The sequence below is a fragment of the Leguminivora glycinivorella genome, chromosome 2, assembly GCF_023078275.1.
Source record: "Leguminivora glycinivorella isolate SPB_JAAS2020 chromosome 2, LegGlyc_1.1, whole genome shotgun sequence".
Classification (NCBI taxonomy): Eukaryota; Metazoa; Arthropoda; class Insecta; order Lepidoptera; family Tortricidae; genus Leguminivora; species Leguminivora glycinivorella.
The window spans coordinates 4,665,316-4,684,597 of record NC_062972.1 but is presented as its reverse complement, the minus strand read 5'-3'; the positions used below and the strand labels follow the sequence as shown (position 1 = coordinate 4,684,597).

The 19,282-nt window shown below is 37.4% G+C and overlaps 2 protein-coding genes across 2 annotated transcripts; both read left to right on the top strand.

Annotated features, from left to right (window-relative positions):
- The first annotated feature begins 1,852 nt into the window (after window positions 1–1,852).
- On the top strand, window positions 1,853–14,043 carry LOC125240925. The gene is made up of 3 exons (XM_048149128.1): window positions 1,853–1,919; window positions 2,862–2,952; window positions 13,476–14,043. Coding segments are annotated over exons 2-3 (291 nt in total). The 5' UTR covers window positions 1,853–1,919; window positions 2,862–2,951; the 3' UTR covers window positions 13,766–14,043.
- A 449-nt stretch (window positions 14,044–14,492) lies between these two features.
- Window positions 14,493–16,546, top strand: LOC125235142. Its single transcript, XM_048141595.1, has 3 exons — window positions 14,493–14,500; window positions 15,506–15,726; window positions 16,244–16,546. The coding sequence occupies exons 1-3, from the start codon at window positions 14,493–14,495 to the stop codon at window positions 16,459–16,461; spliced, it is 447 nt and encodes a 148-aa protein (XP_047997552.1). The 3' UTR covers window positions 16,462–16,546.
- Window positions 16,547–19,282: the final 2,736 nt, after the last annotated feature.

The window sequence follows — 19,282 nt, the reverse complement described above, 5'->3', positions numbered from 1 at the left end:
CTGAAGACCAAGTGGGTGTGTTCCACCAACCGAGACTGCAAGGCGAAAGTGACCACGGTCGGAGAGACTATCGTGTCCTACGACGGCAAGCATGACCATGGCATGAAGATGGATGGCCGCATGGTTAGGATACCGCCGCAGAAAATCTCCGTCTTATTTGAAGAAGAGAAAGAAGGATTTGATGATAGTGATTAAGCAATACTGTCCGCCTACGGCCTATGGCTTTCATACACTTCTACATCACTGGAATTATGAATTAATTAAAATTATTGTTAATATTATAAGATTTTAAGACTCTCTTTGTGTCTTAAAATCTTATAATATTAGAGAAGTAAAAGGTTCCCGATGTCGTAATTCTAAAACTAAAAATATTTGGAGATTTGCAAAGATGTTGTTATTTGCTCGTGATTTTCGTTAATTGGTCGTAATAATTAATTTTGCAAGTGTTTTATTGATTACCTTAATGCTTTCTATGAAAAGTTTACACTGATGATTGTTAACAGACGTAAAGTACATATTATTATTGTACAATTTGCTTTTCATTTTTTACAATTTGTTGATAAACATACGAGATAGTAAGGCTAAAAAATATTACTCAATCACGCAATAATTGAATGTTTTTTTTTAATATCTCATACCTACAGACAATTTGTATAAAGTAATAAAAAAAAAACACACACTTGCTGCGTCGTCAGTTTCATTATAATATATTTAAACTTGGCTCCATAGTGTCTTAACATCACTAGCCGGACCATTCGGTTTACGAATATGATCCCAGTTTCAAAAACTTTGCTACGATTGTTTATTTGAAATATTCCATTGGTTGTAGAATCATCGGCACCTCGGTTCGTGACGTCCCGGCGCGGGCGCAAGCTGATCCAGCTGGGCCGCTACACGTTCGGCTTCCAGAAGCTGGGCGGCGCCAAGTCGCGCTGGATGTGCTCCACGCACAACTCCCGCGGCTGCAGGGCCGTCATACACATGGTCGACGATGAAATCATCTCTATTAAGAATCACCATAATCATTGATACACTGTGGTTATGCAGCCAGTTACCTTTTTTTAAAGTCATCTTATATGTGTGACGAATTTCACGGTATTTGAATAGACTTATATTGACCGGGATTAGCCCTTTTTCGACAAAAATCAAAAAAGTCTATCTTATATGATTAAGTACTGTCCAATCAACCGAAAAATATTACCATATTTTATTATGACTTAAAAACAGCAAAAAATATTTTTAAAGTATACTTTTACGTAATCAGGCGAAAACAACACAGTCATGTTAATCTATAGATTATCCATACATCAGGTTATTTTATTCGAAAACAACATTTTCTGACTTTTTAAGTATGAAGGCATAAAGTTCAATGCGTCAGTGATTGTTTGGACATGCAGTAACGTTCGAATTAGATGACGTCACTACATCGCTGACAGCGTTTTCGGTGGCCAAAATAAATAAAAAATTACACACATTTTAATCGAAAATACGTAGTCATCATACACTTTTAATACCCAAAATCTATAAATATTGTTTTTTATGTCAAATACTACAGAAAACAACCATTTATTGTGCCAAATTCGATATGAGTCTAGTAGCTTATTACTTATTTACGTTTTACAATATTGATGATGGCGTCCTCTTTAATTGTAATATATGAATCTATAAGTTTGTAATAATAGCCGTCATACGCCCGATTTCTTATAATATCCGCTTTATTATGTTAAAATAGCAACGATACATTATAAATTAGAATTAAAAATAATAGTATGTGATGGCACATTTTTTGTTCTCATTTGGCATTAAGATTTTATTTTTTAATAATTATTTAATTAAGGTAAATATAGGGACTGATGAGGTATGTTTCTTCACAGGTACTTATTTATCAACATAAGGGTGAGGATCCTAATATGCTTAAGGTAGGTATTTACTGATTTCAATATTGTTTCGCGTCATATCTTAATATCACCCCGATGTAAATTTCGTTTTGTTGATAATTACGTAATTCAATTCAAATGAAGCTTTTATCTATCTATTGAATTGCATATAAGAGGTAGTAATGTTAACACGACTCATTTTGGAAGTCAAAGTTACATGATAAACTGAACCAAAGACCTCAATTTTCTCATACATCATGATCAGCATCTCCGCTCATTGTGTAGTGTGAAGGCAACCAGCACACCTCACACTGCTCGACCAAATGTATGAATTATGAACCTATTTGGCTGGCCCCCCACCGCATCTCCACTCGCGATCGTTCATTCAGTTCGCGTTCTCATTATTGAGTTTTTGACACAGTGAATGTTATACTAGTAATATACTGCTTGCTCTTTTTGTTAACTGCTCGTATAATTTCAACTGCAGCCGACTCGGGGGCGTAGCTCATATGGTAGAGCGCTCACTTAGCATGCGACTCATGCGAAAGGTACCGGGATCGATACCCGGCGCCTCCAATTCTTTTTTCAATTGCCATTTTTTGTGTTTTGTTTTTCATATGTTTCAGAGGTATGCTATCTTTTTTGAAGAGTCGTATATAACAACACGCACGGGAACCCCTACCCACGAATAAGTGTACACCGACCTCTATTTTATAGTCAACACAGCTTATTCATGTTAGTGTTATTCGGATTGAAAGCTTGATCCCTACTCCTTAACTATAAATTGATTACATTACACGAGTTTTTTTTTAATAAATTCCAATACACAAGGTAACTCAGTGCATGATCGTTAAGTAACTCATACTCGTATAGGTACTATTTTGCTAGATTATGTGCTTCAGTTGGTTAAATAGGTAATTCTTCACACACTTCTGCACATATTTTTCCCCGAGTTCCCCTAACACAGAGTTGCACTAATTCCAGGTGTTATGCGAGATCCTGAGCCAATAATACTGGACCTGGTTGACCAGCAGCTGAACAGCTACCTCACCAACATACGGAAACAGCAGAAGAAGTGAGAAAATGAGTCAAACATGTTTTACTTTACTACACTCCTATAAGTCGTGTAGGTCCTACTCCTATAAATATATCCATCCATGGTAAATGTGAATAAGTCATAATTCAGTCACGAAGAAATTTATAAGTACAATAAGCACTTCTTCCATATTATTCTAAAATAAATGATTTAAGTTAGTCCTAGACACTATTAAATATATATTATTCTAAATGACAGTATTTCATCTACGTCTTATACACTGACACATAGTTTTCGTAGTATTCTGGGTCCGTGAGTGACTTCTGTTAAAAAAATATTTGAACAAATTTATTTGACTTTTAATGGATTTAAAATACACCCCATATATTTTAATATGTACTCAAAAAAAGTCAAGACATTCAACAAAACTACCAGAATGCTAAAATATGTAAGTACCACGTCTCATTAACCAGACGGTTGGTTCTGCATCTGCATCTGTTGCTATGGGGTCGCCGGTCATACAAGTGACAGGTGCAAGCGACCCTACTCCAAAATTCTTGCAAAGGGTCCCTTTTGTATACCTGCCCTTGCACGCGCTGCCAGTTTTTGTGTCTGTTACCCTATTTTTTATGTTACCTTAGCGCAGTGGGTAAAATATGTCGCGGGTAAAAATAATCTAAGTGGGTATTCGATATCAATGTGACGCTAGATCGTAAGTTTGCGTCTCTCTCAGTAATATCCGGGAACGCGTAAGAGCGAGCTAGATAGCCGCTAGCGGTTTCGTGAGTTTTGTTTTTAGTGATTGTTTATATCGTTATTATCTACGCTCAAAATCAAAATGTCGCTTAAAATCGTAAATATACCGTTAACGTTAAAATTACGTTTAACGTTACCAGCATACAAGACTTACCTACCAAGACTAAGTGCGGGTAGTTGGAAAAACTGTGACAGCTAGAGGTGATGTGAACTTTCGCCAGTCTTTCCCCAAGACCACGGGGATAATGCGATCCTTAAAATGTTTAGTAATTTTAAAACTTATTTTAATATGCGTAGATATAGTATATCCAATTCAAATTACCAGATACACCGCTGTTTTTATAATGTTATTTTTTTTTGTGCCTAACTTCATACATATTTAGTGTTGTAAAAGTGATAGTAATAGTGATGCTACGAATTTCTAAGCGGCAGCCTATTGGTAAGTTTAGATTGTATTTTTTTGTAAGGTAATATCTACCTACCGTTTTAAAATTATCTTAGTTTCTTTCGTATTTATAAAAAATATAAATTGATTATTTATTTTACTGTTTGTACTCATAGATAAATAGGTAAGTAATTAATATTTATTTCGTGCGATACTAAGATTTGGTTGTGACTTTTTACAGTTCCCACTTCCAGGTGCAAGGGTGGAATGCGGACTATCAGCATTATTGTTTTTGTATAACTGTGTGGGATATTCCGTTTTAATCTTTATTGATCTCCTTTTCATTATTTATATTATTATTTTCCTACCTATTGTTATTGGTTATTTAAGGTGTGTCAATTGAAATTTGAAATTGAAATTATTAATTGAAAACCATCTCTATAATAAATTATTTAAAGCTAATTATCGACCTCATAGTTCATTCGTTAATTACAAATATGGTTTTTAATATATGTACAATGTACAAGGTTGTTAATTAAGCTAAAAAGAAACGTGGCCTATTCGCTGAATCAAAATATGCGGGCCGCAATGATTGCTGTCAGAACAGAAGTAACGAACCAACGGCAAGCGGCAATACCAATAATATAATAGGGGATAAGCGGCGCGGCGGGTTGTTAGTGACCGTCCCTACTCAAGAGCCACGCCGCCTGAATGTAATTTAAAAAAACGTCTCCTCAGTACATTTTGTATAGGAAGGACGCGCAAGAGACGTCTCTTGGCGCGCTCCAGGCGGCTTACGTCTTTCCTCCGTCCGTTCCGCGCCTCAGGACATGCGTCACTTGAGTGGGGATGATATGATCCCTTACATCGTCGCCCAAATGTAATGTTTAATTTGTATTATTTATCGTTTGTCTTGTTTTGTATTTTGTAGTTTCATAGTGCCTTGTGTAAACTGTAATACTGTGTTACTTTTTGATTAAATAAAATAAAATATTAAATAGTAAATACGTCACAACACAACATTCCTCGAAGAACTCTTGCACGTTCGCTACGCATACGCTCACACGCACCCGGTGTGCACAGTGCACAGACCTTTATTGTCAAAGTTAATCTAAATCAATATTTTATAAAATACTCACAATTTTCACTTATGATGTCAATGTCCGGTACTTCTCACAAGCTTTTTGATATTCTATGTCCAAGTGCATAAAGAACAAATCATCTCCCACGTGGCCGCGTTCAAGCCCGAGTAGTCCTTTCTTTAGTCTCACGGTTGAAAAAAAATGTACACGAAATTTCTAATACATATTAGTTTATTTACAAGTCACACGTCGGGCACATTGCACAATATATATTTACAAATTCAGTATTTACACACCAAAACAACTATTTTACAACACAAAAACTAAACAAAATCAAACCGCTACGCAGTATATCGCGAGAGAAAATTTTTGAAACAACTTTTTAAAACAAAAGAATGCCGATAAGCGGCCGCCGCGCACATGGCCAGTGCGCGCGCTGCACCCGAACCTCCCCAGTGCGCAGACCAAGGAGGCCGAGGGCCGAGAGCCCGAGACTGAGCCTCTCGCTTACAAATGGGTTACTGTGTGCAATTCCCGTTAAGTTTGTACATTTGGATCACGTCTCCGATTTGGATAAAAATTGTTGGCTGATAGAGTTCACGATGCTGAGCAAGATCCACTAGGTTTCCCAAAATGTCCTATGTAGTTTGTATGAAACCTTCCTTTTTTGTTACCAGATTTCTATACATTTTCGTTAACAAAAAAGGAAAGTTTCATACAATCAACCTAGAACATTTTGGGAAACCCAGTGGATCTTGCTGAGCATCATGGACTCAGCCTACCAATTTTTATCCAAATTGGAGACGTGATCCAAATGTACAAACTAAACGGGAATTGCTGCTGTATGCCCTGTTGTATGTTATACTATTAAGTAACATTTTTTGTTTTAGTAAAATATGAGTTAATTGACGACGAGTACTGCGAAGGAAAGAGAAAGCGAGGTCTTTGGTCTGAATCCAGCCTGCGCGCCGCGATGGATGCTGTACTGAATAATGAGATGTCCCAACACCAAGCGTCTAAGTATTACGTCATACCCCGAAGAACTCTCAGGAATCATCTGAAATCCGGAAAATACACCAAAAAGATGGGAAGACCCAAGAGAAAACGAAATTAAAATTATTACTTTTATTATTGAATACTAATGTACCTTGTGCCTTAATATTAATTATTTTGTAATTAGATGATTTCATTTGAATTCAAGTTCTTTTCTCACAAACTCCTAATGAACCTGAGGCACCAATTTGTGATATACCAAACGTTATTTATGCCAAACGATTAATTAATTATAATATTAGAATTGTCTTCGGTTACCGCGATAGTTACTCATGAAATAAAACTATGGAAACGGATTAAATCGCGTATAATGAATTTAAAATACATCCCACCACCACGTTGACCACGAACGCTGTAAAGAGTTCGAAACGTCGGGATGTATTTTAAATTCATTATACGCGATTTCATCCGTTTCCATAGTTTTATTTTATAATATTAGAGTTAAATTAAAATTAAATTGGATGTTCCAATTGAATTTTAATTTAACTGATCGACGAGATCACAAAGACTAATTGCGCACTGTATTCTCCGTACATTTAAACGGAGATGGTAAATCTAATCGCCACTTCTACCAGAACTACTCTACAAACTATGCTGTCTACTATTACATACTATAAATCGTCTTGAAACCCATTTCCAGACTATCCAACGATGCAGTACATCAAATCAAAACGAGGAAAGCGTTTGATACTGTTCAAAGGCTACACTTACTTCGAGTACCAAAACAGTAGCCGAGGACTAAAACGTCGTTGGATATGTTCCACGCACTACTCTAAGGGTTGTAGGGCTACTATAACCATGGTGGATGATGAGGCCATATCCATTAATGATTATCATAATCATGAACCATCGAGGAAACTGAGAGAAATATTTTGAAATGTTAAAAGTTTCTGGCTCAGACTGACTATTATTTTGATTACACTATTTAAATGTGCTCTGGTAACCCTTTTTGTTTTTTATCCTAATATAGCTTAGAATAATCTAGAGGAACATAAACAATAGATACTCTGCATACAGTTTCTCCAAATAAGGAGATTATGTTCCTACATTTTTTTATGAGACAGGATAGGAGGCAAACGAGCAGATAGATCGCATGTTTCTCTTTCCTCGCCTGTCCTTATCTCTCTTTCGCGACTGCTATTGACAGTATAAGGCAGCGTTCCCACTTAAGCGTCGCGTGTCTCGGGGCGCGCAACGGACGTCTCCGCTACGCCGCCTGAATGTAATTCAAAAAACCGGCCAAGAGCGTGTCGGGCCACGCTCAGTTTAGGGTTCCGTAGTTTTTCGTATTTTTCTCAAAAACTACTGAACCTATCAAGTTCAAAATAATTTTCCTAGAAATTCTTTATAAAGTTCTACTTTTGTGATTTTTTTCATATTTTTAAAACATATGGTTCAAAAGTTAGAGGGGGGGGGACGCTCTTTATTTTCCTTTAGGAGCGATTATTTCCGAAAATAATAATATTATCAAAAAACGATCTGAGTAAACCCTTATTCATTTTTAAATACCTATCCAACAATATATCACACGTTGGGGTTAGAATGAAAAAAAATATCAGCCCCCACTATACATGTAGGGGGGGGTACCCTAATAAAACATTTTTTTCCATTTTTTATTTTTGCACTTTGTTGGCGTGATTGATATACATATTGGTACCAAATTTCAGCTTTATAGTGCTTACGGTTACTGAGATTATCCGCGGACGGACGGACGGACGGACGGACAGACAGACAATGCGAAACTATAAGGGTTCCTAGTTGACTACGGAACCCTAAAAACGTCTCCTCAGTACATTTTGTATAGGAAGGACGTAAGTTACATTCAGGCGGCGTGGCGGAGACGTCCGTTGCGCGCCCCGAGACATGCGTCTTATGAGTGTGGATGGTCCCTAAGTCTAATACTCTCGTTAAATTCCTCTTGCCCAAAGTAAAAGGTATCCCAAAAGTCTCCCGTATTCTTAGGTTAAATCGCTATGTAGAATCTAAACCGTCTAAATAATCGCATTGCATCTTTTCAGTACAATTCATCACTTCCAAAAAAGGGAACCAGCTGATTCTGTTCAAAGGCTACACTTTCTTCGAGTACCGACGGCAGACCAAGGACGCCAACGTACGCTGGAAGTGCTCCACGGGCGCCAAGCACAAGTGCCGCGCTCGTATGATGATCGACGATGGAAGAATTGTATTCTTGAATGATCTACATAATCACCCACCGCCGAGGTTGAGCAACTGGGGGATTTCATAAATTCCTTGAAAATATCTTGTATTGTTATACATACGGCCCATTTTTTATATATTTTGAAGTTTTTTGTCAAAGATGTTAAATTTTATATTCATAGTTTTATTTAATTATATTTATAAACAATATACTGGGGACGCTATTGCACAACACCCTGCATTTTATGATTAAGCACTGAGACTTGGCACAGGTTGTTCCTTGGGTGGCCCTGAGTAGATAAAGATCGGGAGGCATCGAGAGCCCCCCTTAATTTAGGAGGGAAGAGGGGGGCAAGGCTGGCGCCGCCGCGCTTCCTTTGAAACCATATTTCTCTAAAACTATACAAAATAGGGCATGCGATATATCATTTTCGGATAAATGAAGGACGAGGAATTCATTTTCGGAACAAAAAAAATGTATTTTAGAACAAAAATACAAAATAAAATGGGAAAATCTGAAAACAAGATTTTTTTTTTATACATATTATTGCACATTTTATGAAAACTATAATAGTTTTTTCTAAATAAAAAATATTATTTAATAGCTACATTTATCTAGTTTTAGAAAATGTATAATTTGTTATAGAAATATATTATAGGACGAGTGATAAAAAATAATTTACATCGCCCGATAGGGTGATTTGAATGCTCATTTCAATAAGTTTTGTCAATGATTTCAGGTATAATCACTATTTTTAACACACGAAAGCCGTAACCATTGTAGTTTATGGCTATTTTAGTGATTAATGTACTTAAAATAAAAAAAAATACAAAATTTTTAAAAAATATTAAAAATGTGATAATTTTTTTTAACATTATCCTATTTTGTTCTTTCTACACAATATATATCTAAAAGCAATAAATATCAATAAAAAGCCACATTTATACAGTTTATAAAAATATATAGTTTGTTATATAAACAGGGACCGCAACTTTGGTGCCGGTGACGTCATTATGACGTTTAGTCCGATATAGGATGTTCTTTTAATAACATTGCAATACCTCAATTCTTAATAATGAGATATTGAGAACTGCTTGGTATTTGCATAAAAAAATAATGTTAACATTAAAAAACGATGCAAGTATTATTTTTATTGGCTTTTTTTTACAGTAATGTAATTGTAACAAAAAATATTATTCTTCGTGTACTTAAATAAAACAACATATTAACAAAAGGTTGTTTTTTTTTATACATTTCACACGTACATTCAGGGCAAAATAATTCTTTAACCTCTCGCCAATTCGGAAAATTGGGGTCGCACTGGTCATATTTCCTATAACCGCATCTGGAGCAAATGTTGTTGACGGTCAACCATTCTTCATCTAAATTAATTTCTTTTGATGGAAATGACGCCAATGACTTTAAAAATAGCTCTTTCCGTAAAACTTCTGGCAATCCAAGATTCCGAACCCATCCTCGAAAATTTATAATCTAAAACAATAAGTGTCATGAAATAAAATTAACAATATCGGTATAATAAGTATTATAATATGGAGCCCGTGCTTTTCATTCCGATGACACCAATTTGACATCACGCTGCAACTATATGATCTCAAATTTGGTTACAAATGATAAGCGGTGAAAAAACTTACTTTATCATCAAAATCGTATTCATTATTTTCATCTAAGTAAGAATTAAGATTTCTACTTAATATTCTAGCAATGCACTCCATTGTAAGTTCTCGTAATGACTTGGGAATCGAATTACTTCCACCCATCTTTTACGTCCTTTACGACAATATCTACCAAAACTTCAGAAAAGTGACAATCAATATGGTATGTTTTTTTTAGTATAGATTAAAGATTGTTCTCCTAACTGCCAGTTAGGAGAAAAATCACCATATAGTCCACATATAACCCTAATACCACAGCGTAGCGGGAAGCTTCATACAAAATACGCGACCAACCCGGTAGGGTCAGGGTTGTCAAAAAAATATCGTCGGTGGTAAACAAGTGCACGCCCAGTCTGATGATAAATGGTCACCGTAGCCTATGGACGCTTGCACATACAGCGTTTATATGAGTTTAATAAGCACAACGTACCACGAGCCATTTATAGGCTCCGGACTCCAGAGGAATTTTTTGAAACAGACCGCCGGATTTTCATAAAAATTCGGTGGTTTTTCCTCTCCACCTACTTCCCCTTACACCTTAAGGTTGACCCAAAAATTTACGAAGTCCCCATCACTGTATAGAATACATCCTTACGCTGGGCTATTACTAAGACTCCACTGTCCGCCCATCCGTCAGTAAACTAAAGAGGCTAAGGGCCAGTTGCATCAACCACATTTGACAGATACATCATCGTCACGCAGTAGATGTCTATGGAACTTCCCATACAATAAAATTTAACGAACGCTTTAACGGTGACAGACGGTTTGATGCAACCGGCCCTAATAAGTTGTTATTTGATTAAGTGTATATAATCTAGATAACAACACTCTGTATTTAGCTTGACGTCATACGTCTGTCATCGGCACCAAAGTTGCGGTCCCTGTATATAAATATATTACGAAACGCGAGATAAAAAATAATGAAAATGAAAATTTTAATGTACGGGTCAGCTTGCATTATTCGATGAGGTGAGGTAAAGGTACTACCCGCTATGCAGTGGAGTTCGTCTAGTAATACAGAAATATACTTATTCTAATAACGTTTACACATGTAGGTATATCATGACCCAGTACAGAAAATTGTAAAAGTCCTATAATATAGTTTATTTTGATTGTAAAATAAAATTGCATGTGACTTATATTGCAAAAAAAATGTCTTAATCACGTTCTCCTCTCCTAAAGCAGTTCTGCATCCATGGGCTTGAAGATTTTTTAGTTTACTAGCAGAATTTAGTTATTTCCTTTGGGCCCCCTTAAATCGGTTTTACCAATCCATAAAAGATAAAATAAAAATCGTCATATTCTTCCTTTCAGTATCAATGATAGTTAGTTATTGCGCAATAGTGCCATAAAAAATAAACTAGATTCGTATTAGCATTAAACATTAATGATTTTTGAACTCAGACATTGCTTTTGTACAAAGGAGAACCTCAAAAAATGGTCTGACTAGACGAAAACATGTGTATCGGGGCTAGTACCTACTCAAGGCTCTCAAAAAGTGTAGCTATTTTGAGTTATTCAAATAAAACAACCTGAATAGTCTGAATTTAATTATGTATATATCACAACATCCACTGCATAAGCACATCAGCTCCGAACATTTAATTTAAAAAGTCTTTTTTTACGGTTGCACCTTACGCGCCACTGTTTTTTATTACACCTGCATCCGACAATTTCGAGGCATGTTTCTGCAGCAACAGGCAACGTTGCGGGCAAGTAGGCTCCCAAATCCCAATTGTTACAGACTTTCGTCCAGCCACAAGTAGCAAATAATGGCAAATTTTGAATTGGGTTTAGTTGACCCCATAAATGGACACCTTGATATACCTATAACCCTTACAAAAATGGTGCAAGGCAGCTTTTGTCGGTGAAATGCTGTTAATTTGGCGGTCTTTTTTGGTTAATAACTATTTTCGGCACTCGTTAACCAAAGTACAGGACGCAGATCTGGAATAATAAATATGTCAAGTAAGAATTATCCATAAATTATGCAAATCATATAGATAACTACTATTTCACAAGATGTATTAGGATCAGATGTATATATCTGACCTATCATATCAATCGATCATTTCATGTAATATAAATAGTTAAATTCAGACTATATAGGAGTATGTTGTTTAATTTGAAGTACTCTAAATAACTACATTTTTTGAGAGCTTTGAGTACCTTTACCTCACCTCATCGAATCATACAAGCTGACCCGTACCGTACATCAAGATCACTTTCATTATTTTTTATCTCGCGTTTCGTAATATATTTAAATAACAAACTATATATTTTTATAAAGTACATAAATGTGGCTTTTCATTCATATTTATTGCTTTTAGATATATATTGTATAGAAAGAACAAAATAGCATAATGTTATAAAAAAGTTATCACATTTAATTTTTTTTTAATATTTGTATTTTTTTTATTTTAAGTACATTAATCACTAAAATAGCCATAAAATACAATGATTACGGCTTTCGTGTGTTAAAAATAGTGATTATACCTGAAATCATTGACAAAACTTATTGAAATGAGCATTCAAATCACCCTATCGGGCGATGTAAATTATTTTTTATCACTCGTCCTATAATATATTTCTATAACAAATTATACATTTTCTAAAACTAGATAAATGTAGCTATTAAATAATATTTTTTATTTAGAAAAAACCATTACAGTTTTCATAAAATGTGCAATAATATGTATAAAAAAAAATCTCGTTTTCAGATTTTCCAATTTTATTTTGTGTTTTTGTTCTAAAATACATTTTTTTGTTCCAAAAATGAATTCCTCGTCCTTCATTTATCCGAAAATGATATATCGTATGCCCTATTTTGTATAGTTTTAGAGAAATATGGTTTCAAAGGAAGCGCGGAGGCGCCAGCCTTCCCCCCCTCCTCCCTCCTAAATTAAGGGGGCTCTCGATGCCTCTCTTTATCTACTCAGGGCCACCCAATGAACAACTGTGCCAAGTCTCAGTGCTTAATCATAAAATGCAGGGTTCCCATACAAGACATAGCAATAGCGTCCCCAGTAATAAGATTTCCGGTTGAAAAACATTTCAAACAGTGACCAAACTATTCATTTTAACTAGGTAACAACTTTTACTAACGCCAACCCTGATGTTGTAAAAAGAGAATCAAAATTTTCGTTTTTCGAGATGTCATCGTTGGGATGTCGTAGCAAAAGTGCATAGACAACTCTCGGTGCATGTTCAGACTGTTTAAACAATCAGTACTGATTAAAATTTAGGTACTGATTATGTTTTTTAAATCTTTATAATTATTACTTCTAAGTATATTAATAAACTGTTTCTAAAATGATTTCTTTTCAATGCATGAATTATTATATTATTTATGCTGATTGTTAGAAGTAGTTTAATCTTAAAGTTATCATTATCTTGTAAGTTTAAGCAATAGCAAGTATAGGTTGCAGTTACAATAAAGCGAGGAATTATTTCAGTGGACTTCGTGACCTCCTCAAAAGGCAAGCGGCTGCTCCGGCACTCGGGCTACACCTACTACCGGGAGTACGTGTCGAGCGTAGGCGACCGCTCGCTGTGGCGCTGCTCCACGCACTGGTCGCGCGGCTGCCGCGCCACTGTGCACACCAGCGCCGACGCCATCGTGCGGCGCAAGAACAAACACAACCATACACCGTCTCTCACTTATACCACTTATAATAGGAGCCCTTGGAAAATGAGTGCGGAACCTAAAAGTGGTTTCGTACTATCGTTTTATGCGCGCCAGTAAGTTGGTTTTTGGGAGCGTGTGTTGGCGCGTATATACTAAAATTAAATGTGGGTTAAAATAATTTAAAAAAAAACGCCGCCTTTGGGGTTCTGGTGAAAGCTACTTGCCAATGTTGGATTATGTAGAAAAGTTTACTTAGGTATTAATTTAAAGCTGCCTTTGATGCTTTAATTATTTGATGGCAACACAAATACGTATACCGTTAAGGTTTGAGGAGTTTCCTCAATTCCTCATGAATCCGATTATAAGAAATCGAAGCTTGACAAAATTTGACATAAAACTCCATATGCTTAACAAACATAACAAATCTCATAACAAATAAATGACACTGTGCTAAACTTAAATGCATGTTGTTCTTATAAAAATTCCAAAGTCACTATAAGTGTGCCGTTCAGATTTAAGGAGTTCCGTTCTGATCTTCATCAGCAGTTACACTGCAACAAATTGCACTGTTCTGGACGTGAGTGCATGCTGTTCTTATAAAAATGCCAAAGTCACTATAAGTGTGCCGTTCAGAATTGAGGAGTTCGGTTCTGACCATCATCAGCAGTTCCACTGCACCAAATGTCACTGTATTGAACGTAAACGCATTCTGTTGTTATAAAAATACCAAAGTTATTATAAGCATGCCGTTCAGATTTAAGGAGTTCCGTTCTGATCTTCATCAGCAGTTCCACTGCACCAAATGTCACTGTTCTGAACGTAAGTGAATGCTGTTCTTATAAAAATGCCAAAGTCACTATAAATCTGCCGTTCAGAATTGAGGAGTTCTGTTCTGACCATCATCAGCAGTTCCACTGCACCAAATGTCGCTGTTCCGTACGTAAATGCATGCTGTTCCTTTAAACACAACACAAAAATCACCATATGTACTGCTTTAAGATTTTGAGGAGTTCCCTCGATTTCTGCAGGATCCATCATCAGAACTGGGTTCTGTTCTGATAAAAATCGGACCAATCTGTATGCATGATGAAAGATGAAAAAAAAATTCAAAATCGGTCCAGTAACGACGGAGATATCGTGGAACAAACATAAAAAAAATAAAAAAAAACATACAGACGAATTGAAAACCAAGGTGGGTTGAGAGATTTGAGGCGGCGGTTAAAAATATAGGTAGCGCGTAAAGACTAAATTACTGTTGAGTGTTCTGTTGCAGCAGAAAACAGTAGTGTGAAACCGCTTAAAGGCTCGGCCACACATGCGCGTTTTGATAGCGTAGTCGGAACGGTAGCGGAGCGCAACGATAGCGGTGCGCCTAACGAACGCTGGTGTTGCGTCCAGCGGACGCCGGCGGGAACTAACAAGCGCGGATTACGAGCGGAATGCGCGCGGGTTGCGAGCGGAACGCCAGCGTTCCGCCGCGCACCGCTATCATTGCGCTCCGCTGTCGCTACGCTATCAAAACGCTTTATGTGTGGCGGAGGCTTAACTTTAGTGTTAGGATTAGATAAGTAGGTAGTAGGTTACTTTGTCAGTCTGGTAGGCAATTGGGTTTTAAGTGTTTGTGTTTGAGTGAATAAACTGGGTTTAAAGATGTGTATTTTGTTTGATTTCATAAAATATTTTTTGCTTGATCGCACTCTTATTCATTCTCTTAGCTTCATGTCCAAAATCATCTTTGGATCACGGAGCGATATATTACTAGTACTTAGTTAAATAGTTATGACTTTTTTGTGATAACCTGAAATCGTTAAGCTGGAGTCCAGATTTACATTTTCTATCTGTAACGCTCCTTTTCAGCGGTTTTCCTCGTCCCAAAAAGTGGAAAGCGTCGTCGGAAACTTCTCCTTTTCAATGGTTACACACACTACAAGAAAAGAGTGAACAGACAGAGGAGCGAGTGGCACTGCTCGACGCATACCACGCGAGGCTGCCACGCTACTGTGATGATGCAGAAGGACGTGGTCGTGGGCGTGAGGCACCGCCACAACCACGCGCCCGGCGGCAAAAAGCGAATATTGGTGGTCGAAAACTCCGAATCATTAGTCTTGCCGGAAAATAATCCCAGTCTGTATTTAGCCTCCTGAGACCTGTTGATATACCATATCACTAGCTTTTGCTCGTGACTTCGCTCGCGTTAGAAAGAGACAAATAGTAGCCTATGTCACTCTCCATCCCTTCAACTATCTCCACTTAAAAAATCACGTGAATTCGTCGCTCCGTTTTGCCGTGAAAGACGGGCAAACAAACAGACACACACTTTCCCATTTATAGTATTAGTATGGAGTATGGATAATTTGTTTTCAGACAAATACCATAACGCTAAAATGTTTCTTTAGGTATAAAATATTAATACAATAAAATACTCGTAGTTACATTCAAATAATTATGCATCACTTCACTAATGCCTATTGCTTACTTTTTATATCTCAATCTTATATGTTTCCTATAAATACATAGTAATGATAATTATTACGATATCGATATTTGAGTATATTTTTTAATTTAATTATTACAATAAACATATTTGTGTTTCAGTCGTCTTCTTGCCATCGAAAAAAGGGCGTCGACTTGTAATAGAAGGATACTCATTCTACAAGCACATCGCCGGTTACAAAACTAGATGGCGCTGCGCAATGCACGTTGGTGGATGCCGAGCGGTCGCTTTCACTATAGGCGACGATTTGATTAATGTTAAAAACTATCACAATCATATGGCTCACCATAATACCTGCAATTCCGACATATGTATCTAACACATCGATTTTATTGTATACTTAGTTGACTACTGTGTTTTTACGAGTATATTGTACGCATCGCCATAACTATTTTTTAAACATGTCCTTTTGTTTATCTTATCTACTGCTAATAAAATTTAGTATATTATGCTATTAGAGGTTCCTTGTTACCTACGTTTGTTCTCAAAGACGGCCGAAGTGAGGCATACAGTGAGGGAAAAAGTGCAATACAAGCCTTCGAAGATCAGAGGCGAGTGGATCTCGATGCGAAACGAGACGAGTTTTTAAAGGCCCGACCACCTATGGTCATCAATTACAATTTCGTTGGAGGCGCTGACCTACAGTGAGTGTGGTCGCACATTCACGGCAAAATAGGCGACATCCAGTCACCTGAGAGCTCACGACCGCCGCTCTCACTAACCGGTACAAACCCAGTCGCTGAGGGCGAAACCGACCAAAGGCCCATTTCTCAAAATTGAAAGTTACAAGTCTCTGTAACTTGTCATATTAGACATTGACTTCCACTTGTAAATTCCAAATCATTCATTCATAACCAAATAAATACAAACCTGATCCGCCACATGCTTCGTCAAAACACAGATGTAATCCGCCCAAGCGTCGTCAGATTTTTATTCTAGATTTATTATTTATTTATTTTTATTCTACTTGTAAATTGTAACTTGTAGCTTCGAGAAATGGACCCCAGGCCCCGTCGCCGAATGGTATTTCTACAACGAGAAACGAAAACGAAACGCAACGAAAGGTAGACTCTGGCTCTTTCGCGCCAAGAGCGCGCAAGAGCGATAGGTATGTACGAGCGTTTCGTTTCGTGAGCGTTTCGTGAGCGTTTGTGCATTCGGCTACGCACGCAGGGCAGGATGATGATGAATAAGACTGTGCATACCTACTTAATAAACAAATAAAATGAGTAATGTTTGCTTTGACGGCACAAATGTATACGGGGACAATTTAAAAGGCGTTTGTAACGCCGTGGCTTGCGTGGGCGACGGTCGCGCGATATCTTATCGATATGGAAGTATGAGACGCGACAGCGACGGTCGCGTGAAGGTCGTGCGACCGTCGCCCACGCAAGACACGGCGTAAGGTTAACATAATCGCACCATGGTTTGTAATAAATGGTTTTCAGTGTTCTTCAAACGTTCGCAACGCGGCAATCGTCAGCTGGTGTACGGCGGGTACGCGCACAGCCCGGGGCCGGCGCGCAGCGGCAAGGTGCGCTGGACCTGCTCCACGCGCGGATACGTCGGCTGCAAGGCCGTCGTCTACACTGTCGATGACGTCATCATCTCCGTCAAACATGGACACAATCATTAGCATTATAGAATAGGTACTTTAAGCACCAACCTTCAAATAAGCCACCCTTTAAATCAAGGGTGAACAGACATCTTCTGGGCGAGCTCACTCCATAGTAGGCCACATCTTTGCCTTTGGCTAGTCTGTGGCCAATAGTAAGCCCATTTATAATTAAAAAAAAATACACTATTTTTAACACAACAAAATAATAAAGAATTTCAACAATTTACCTGTTGTTTTTTTATTTTTAATGCTAGAAATCTACTACGATCTGAATTGCACCAATAAAATATGAGCAAGTTAATAAACATAAAAACTAGTCCACATCCACAGCATTGTTAATGTTGACATTTGATTTTCGTGAAATGAGTGAGCTGCAAATTATGATTGTTTACGATATACGTTGACTCCTAGGCCTATCTAATTTAATTTATAAAGTATACTTAGTACTTCTACAATCTAAAATGTAAGACGTAAGTAGATCGAAGACAAAGTAATATATATCTGTTTACTAGCTTTTACCCGCGGCTTCGCCCGCGTAATAAAAGTATTCATTAAGATTTTCATTTGGATCCGTTGGGACCGTAGGTTTCTCTGTAGGTATATCGCTGGGGAAACCTTTATAAATATCCCACATAGCCCGTATTTCGACACTATGATCGGTGGGTAAAAAGTACTTTTTCTATTATCCCTTACAATTTTTTACATTTTGCTTATACTTATCGCAAACGTAATCTTCAAGCAAGCAAACAACGATCGTCTTAGAGCACATTGATTGTAAGAGACCGCCGACCGATTATCCGTATCCCGCTAACGATACCCATATTATCCGTATCCGTATCGCTATCACTATCCCTATCGCTATCCCTATCCCTATCGCTTTCCCTATCGCTATCGCTATCCCTATCCCTATCCCTAATATCCCTTATCAAGATGTTTAATGATATAACACTTTAAGTTCTCGCGCTTTGTACACATATTTAAAGTCACATACAGGTCGAACGCGATTAATTAACATTATTTTTACCTTTTTTCCCAACGTTTCGGCCAGGTTGCACTGGCCGTGGTCGCGGAAGACTGACGTCCCAGCAAAATGTCACCGGAGAATTATCACGTGCTTTTCATCTAGTCACTGTTATAAACTATTGTTACTATTCACAGTACAATTCATAATCTCAAGAAGAGGCAAGCGTCTACTCGTGTACCAGGGGTTCACGTACTACTCGCGACCGACCACTAGCCTGAAGCTGCGGTGGTGTTGCTCTACCCACCAGCCTCTCGGCTGTAAAGCTACTGTCTACACGTTCGAGGATAGAGTGCTGACAGCCAAAGGAACGCACACTCATGAGCCACGACCTCTGGATTTGTATAGTTAGGTAATTGAAGGGTTTAACGTAGGTATTAGGTAGTCTGTTAGTGAAGAGTCGTGGTATGTATTGGGCCCCATTTCACATTATACGTTACGCGACCAATGACCTTCTTAAGTCTACGTTAATTGTGTTCATCTTTAGGCATTATGTTTCGA